The sequence below is a fragment of the Pseudopodoces humilis genome, chromosome 6 (assembly GCF_049639895.1).
Source record: "Pseudopodoces humilis isolate 2021_Gansu_Grassland_sample_001 chromosome 6, ASM4963989v1, whole genome shotgun sequence".
Classification (NCBI taxonomy): domain Eukaryota; kingdom Metazoa; phylum Chordata; class Aves; order Passeriformes; family Paridae; genus Pseudopodoces; species Pseudopodoces humilis.
Genome location: NC_142205.1, coordinates 49,323,532 through 49,329,228, shown reverse-complemented (window position 1 = coordinate 49,329,228; position 5,697 = coordinate 49,323,532). Strand labels below are relative to the sequence as shown.

At 50.4% G+C, this 5,697-nt stretch overlaps 1 protein-coding gene across 1 annotated transcript; it reads right to left on the bottom strand.

The window, feature by feature from the left end:
- Positions 1–219: 219 nt before the first annotated feature.
- LOC148184177 (alcohol dehydrogenase 1-like) lies at positions 220–4,444 on the bottom strand. Its single transcript, XM_088056416.1, has 9 exons — positions 4,224–4,444; positions 3,200–3,301; positions 2,854–2,995; positions 2,450–2,537; positions 2,118–2,337; positions 1,724–1,984; positions 1,283–1,418; positions 828–966; positions 220–415 (listed from the first exon to the last, which is right to left on the bottom strand). The coding sequence occupies exons 1-9, from the start codon at positions 4,239–4,241 to the stop codon at positions 391–393; spliced, it is 1,131 nt and encodes a 376-aa protein (XP_087912542.1). The 5' UTR covers positions 4,242–4,444; the 3' UTR covers positions 220–390.
- Positions 4,445–5,697: the final 1,253 nt, after the last annotated feature.

The window sequence follows — 5,697 nt, the reverse complement described above, 5'->3', positions numbered from 1 at the left end:
GCTTACACCACTGTCAGAGCCATACATTGACCAGATGGACCTGCCTATTCCTATCAGTATAATACCTTGTTTCAGACAGGTCAAGGAAATCACTAGCTGTGCTCCGGATCCATCAGCCAGTTGTCCCAAGGCCCTGGCATCTCTGTTGATTCAATGCACTGTGTCAGATGAGTTGGTTTAAAAACCTTTATTAGTAAAAGTGTTTTCTTGGGAGAGACATCTTTCTATGTCCTGTCCAGGCACAGCAGGAGCAGCAGTGGCATCAGCACAGGTGAATTCCTCGTTCTCTTCTCCTTGTGCCCCACAAGGAGATGCTGCTTGAGAAGGTGCCAGGGCCAGGAGAGTATCTGCTGTGCTGGTCCCTCTGCTTGGCTTCCTTGGCTGTGTCCTTCAGAAGAGCAGGACAGTGCGGATACTGAAAAGTGGAAGGGAAGGGAAGGTTTGCTGCAGCTCAGGAGCAGGCAGTGGGGCAGGCAGGTGTGCCTGGGGTGCGGCCCCTTCTTTGTCATCCAGCCTCTTCCTGACTGAGCTGCATGAGACGTGCAGCAGCGGGGCAGCCTTCAAATCCCTGCTGAGGGGAACCCTCAGGGAATAAGGCCACAGGGTCTGTGCTGAGCTGAGCCATGAGCAGGAGGGTTCCCTGTGCTGCACGTGGGCTCTTCCCTCTGCGCTATGGCAGCTCTTGGCACCACTCAGCTGGGAGGCCCTGCTTCCTCCAAAGGCTCAGGTGCTCTTTGGGAAGCCAGTGTTGCCTGCTCTGCCTGCTGGAATTCTAGGAGGAGGTGTTGAGGTTTGCTCTACCTGGCTCCTGCTGGTCAGGGTCTCACCTTTTTCCGGCACGTAGCAACTCAAATCCCTCGTTCACTTTAGCGAATGGCAGCGTGTGTGTGATCAGCAAGTCTGGATTGAATTTCTTCTCCAAATAGCTGGAAACTAATTTGGGGATACATTCCCTTGATTTCCAGCCTAGAAACAGGAGAAAGCAGCTGCATAACTAATGGGAGAAAGGGTGTTTTGGTAGGGTAGTGCTACTGTGAGGGTCAGGACTGAGACACCAATGCTGGTGGCACAGTCTTGTGAGAGATTTTCTGTTCTTTAGGATGAGTGGGTTTCTGTGTGAAACAAGCAGAGGACTATTTGCATGTGTCATGCTAATGTTTAATGCAGGCAATGCATGCTCCTCTTTAGTTGTCTTCTACTTGAAAACCCTCCTTACTGTGACTTGTCAACTACCGTGAAAGGAAAAGCTGAAATATTTAGACTGCATTGTTAAGTCTTATACCTCCAAAAATAGTCCCTTTCCAGGTACGCCCAGTCAGCAGAAGCATGGGATCGATGGAAATTTCTGAACCAGAATCCAGTTCCCCAATCATCACACAGACACCAGTGTTCATATTGCAGGAAGCCAAGGCAGCAATCTGATGGGACAGGCAGGAGAATTAGAGGAAGCCCTGATGAGCTGGTCAGGGGAGTGTTCTTTCTGTGCAAATTCCTGCTCCTCCCTGGTAATGTGAAAACACACATCCCCCCTTGTGGAGCAGAGCTGGAGGGCTTGTGGCCTTTTTTAAGATTTGTACGCTGTTTCATCCCCAAGGCAGCAGGCGGCCTTTGTGTCTCCTGCATTGCAGGCAGCAGGTGAGGACCTTCCCATGGGGGTGAATTTTGTGCTGGGAGGAGCCTGTGATGATCTGGGAGGGAGGAAAGGTGCTGAAGCGCCACCTACCATGGTGTCTGCACGCCCAATGGCCTCAAAGGAGTAGTCCACGCCCTGCCCGGTCATCTCGGTGAGCACCTCCTGGACGGGCTTCCTCAGGTCTCGGGGGTTGATGCAGTCGGTGGCTCCCAGCTCCTTGGCCTTGGCGAACTTGTCGTTGTTGATGTCCACGGCAATGATGCGGGAAGCTCCAGCTGCCTTGCAGCCCATGACGACGGAGAGGCCAACTCCTCCGAGGCCAAAGATGGCACAGGTGGAGCCTGGTTTTACCTGCACAGATGGGACCCTGTGAGTCTCCAGCAGGAAGAGGAGGAGGAGGAGGAAGCAGGGGAGGTTTCTTTTGCACAGGACTGATGAGGTTGTGAGGGTGGCCATGGTGTGCTAAACACGCCTAAATACCAACCTTGGCTGTGTTGATGGCAGCCCCATAACCAGTGGAAAACCCACAGCCAAGCATGCAGATTTTGTCCAGAGGTGCCGCAGCATCGATCTTGGCAACGGCGTACTCTGGGACCACAGTGTATTCAGCAAAGGTGCTGATCCACATGAAGTGGTGGATCTGCTTCCCTTTGCAAGAGAAGCGGCTGGTCTTGTCCGGCAGTAGACTTTGTGTTTCAGAGAAACTGTGGGGAAGTACAAACATTTGTATTTGATTGACTAAAGCACTGATTGGGGTGTCAGACTTGTCACAAAGTCAACCCCGTGTAGGTGTAGGGGAAGGCAAAGCAAACTCACTGGAACTTCTGGCAGTAGTTGGAGTCAGGATTCCGGCAGAAGCTGCATTCCCCACACCGAGGGATGGCAAGTGGGATCACTTTGTCTCCTGCAACACAGTGGATCTTTGTTAGGTGGCTTTTGCTCAGTAGACCCTGAGGGCACTGCCTGTTGAATCACATCTCCTGAGCTTTCTGAGGGCAGAAACCTACCATGAGCCCTCTGCTTTCCCTGTGAGGATGAATGCTCTGTGCCCCACTCATTTACAGGAGGAACAGATTGGGAAAGTGGGCATGAGAGTCCAGTGCAATTTGTGTGCACTCAGGTTTTTAACCACTGACTCAGGAGCAGGGGGAAGTTTCTGAGCTCTTGGCAGAGATTTGAGGCCTGAATCTTGGGTGTGCGTTTGAGTGTGTGTTGGTTACCTGGTTTCACAGAGGTCACTCCTTCTCCAATGCTTTCCACAATCCCGGCTCCTTCATGGCCTAGTATAACTGGGAAATCCATATTAGGAAAGGAACCTTTCCAACCGTGATCATCTGTCTGACAGATGCCTGTGGCCACAATCTGTTTGTAGAGGAAAGAGTAAATGGTGATTTCTAGAAATAGTCCAGCCTCTCTTTATCTCAGTTTGTGGAAGATTTTTTCACAGAACTTCTCTGGACTGTTAATGCCTATGAGTGGACACAGATCATTTTGTTATAACCAAGGTACAGCCACAAGGAGAGCAACTCCTGCAAGGGAGAAAAAAAATTGAAATGATGTTTTTACCTTGATCCGGACTTCTCCTGCCTTTGGAGGTGCAACTTCCACCTCCTCAACAGAGAGAGGTTTGCTGGGGGCCCAGGCAACAGCAGCCCTGCACCTGATAACCTGGAAGCAACCGAGAAGAATTCATTGCAGAGAAAGGTTCACCTTTGACAAAAAGCCCAGACAGTTGTCCCACAATCACCAAAGCCCGAGGCGTACAACACGGGTCTCTGCAGACTGCAGCACACACTTCTAGAGCTACACAGCTGTCCTGTGCTTTTCTGGGGGTTGCTGGTTGGGTGGGATGTGGTGGGACAGCAGAAACACTGGAGTACTCAGCTGTACGTGAAGCCAAACAATGTTCAGTAAACACTGGCTTTGTGTGAAGAGTGAAATGCAAAATGAAGTGGCAAAATGAAGTGGTGTGTGAGGCAGATGCAGCAGCAATGCGAGCGCTTCTGTTGTTTAAGGCAAGCAAGAGGGAACTTTTACTTTTAGTGGGCTGAAGGTACATAAAAAGAGGTTATGAAACACTCCCAGCCTGCCTGGCAACTGGATAATTTCTCCCCTTGCCAAAAGGATGATTTGTATGTGCCATTGCTCAAACCCTGTGCCGCTGAATCCAAAGATGTTTGGCATCGGCAAAACGGAGTTTGCAGCTTGAAAAGGGCATGGCCATGGACAAGGTTGAGTGCAGGAGACGAGTGGCTGAAGAAGGCACCACTGAAGAGCTCCTTTTGCTGCCAGGGCAGGAGCACAGAGTGGGATTGAGCAGGATTTTTCCGAGCAGCACAATTGCGTATTTTGTGTCCCGAGCAGCTGGGCAGGACAGAGGGGGAGTGCACGACCTAATGCAGGTACGGACACGTGCAGTTGTCCAAAAGCAGAATCTGGTGAAATTCACAGGGGTTTGGAAGAGGTGGAGGAGGAGTAAGGTGGGAAGAAAGAGGGCACGCAGAGTGGAGTGCAGGCTGAGCCTTTTGCAGCGGATTTCGCCAAGAGCAGGGCACCTGCGGAAGGAGGATGGGAAACGCGATGTCCTTACTTTTCCGGCAGTGGCCATGTGGTCTTAGCAGAGCTGTGTCTGTCGCTGTCGCCGGCTGGAGGGAAGCTGCCTCTGGCCCGTGTGGCCCAAGCCCCGCGTTGTGGAATTCCCCAGGCGTGGAGCGGGAGCAGTCCCGGTGCGGCAGCGTCGCAGCTGGAGAGCGCTGGTTAATCTGTGTCGGATGCTGGGTGCTAGGCAGCACAGCGAGTGCTGAGGGGAGGAGCTGGATAGCGGCAGGGAGATGGATGGGGGCAGAAGTCCTCCGGGGAGGTTTTTATCGGTGACCTTGCCCTTGGGTCATCCCCTGCCCTCCCCCGCTTAAAGGCTCAGAGAGCTCAGAAGGGTTGTTTTATTTCTTCCAGTTGCTTCTGGCAGGTGTGGAAGGAGGAGAATTGTGGCACTGGTGGGGCTTCCTCCAGCCAGAGGAGTCCCCTTTTTGCCAGGCTGGAGCATTTGACCTAGTGGCCATTCACACCACAATATTTGCAAAATGATTAAAAATTAAAAAAATAATAATAAAAAAAAGCCAACCAAAGGACCCCCAAACAAATGGCAGTGAAAATGTGGTGGACAAAGACACATCCTCCTGGGTTGAAGCTTTACTGTCTGTGTTATTGCTGCTATTTGCATCAGAGCAGTAAGGGCAGAATGTGCCAGAAGAGGATTTTTTTCCCCAAGGGCACACTTGCTTCACTCTGGTGTGACCAGGTTTGTGAGTGAGTTCACTCCACCCGGGCTTTTCAGGTTCCCCCAGAGGTGTTTTCTGCTGAGGCATTGGACAAGGTGATCTATTGCAGGGATTGGATGAGCTTGTTGGAGGAGCAGGTTAAGATGAACACCCAGAGTGTGATGTAACCGCCACAATTAGAAAGGAATCTTCTTTCCATGTGGCTGAAAGGACACTTTTTCAAACCTAAGGAATGGGGTCATTTACTAGGAGACTTCCACTAATGACCCCCTTTTTGCATTGCTAGCCATTTTGAATGCTATAATGAGCAGAAGTTAACCCTTTGGCTATTGAGACACATTACACACACACACACACACACACACACAGAGATATATTTATATATCTATAAATAATTTATTTATTTTTAATCAAAAGGCATCTGTTGACATTTGGATTAGTAAAAAGGATTAGACATGATCAGAAAAAATGTAGCTTTCATGAATCAGGAGAGCATTACTCTGTAGACTCAAGCTTGTCACACTCATCTCTGGAGCTGATTCACATGTCCTTCACAAAATTACAGAATGGCTTGGGTTAGAAGGGCCCTTAAAGATCATGTTGTTCCAACCCCCTTCCGTGGGCAGGAACATTTCTCACTGGATGAAATTCCTCATAGCCACATCCAAGTGGCCTTGAACGCTGCCAGGGATGTGGCATCCGCAACTTCTCCTCAATCTGTTCCAGAGCCTCAGCACTCTCACAATAAAGAGTTTCTTCCTAATATCCTTCAGTGTTTGAAGCTGA

Bases quoted from the DNA above. Each gene is read 5' to 3' on its own strand.
- LOC148184177 (XM_088056416.1), bottom strand. The intron at 2,996-3,199 runs GTAAAAACATCA...CTCTACAAACAG, and splicing joins CAGGAGAAGTCCGGATCAAG to ATTGTGGCCACAGGCATCTG. The intron at 2,538-2,853 runs GTAACCAACACA...ACTGTGTTGCAG, and splicing joins AGTGACCTCTGTGAAACCAG to GAGACAAAGTGATCCCACTT.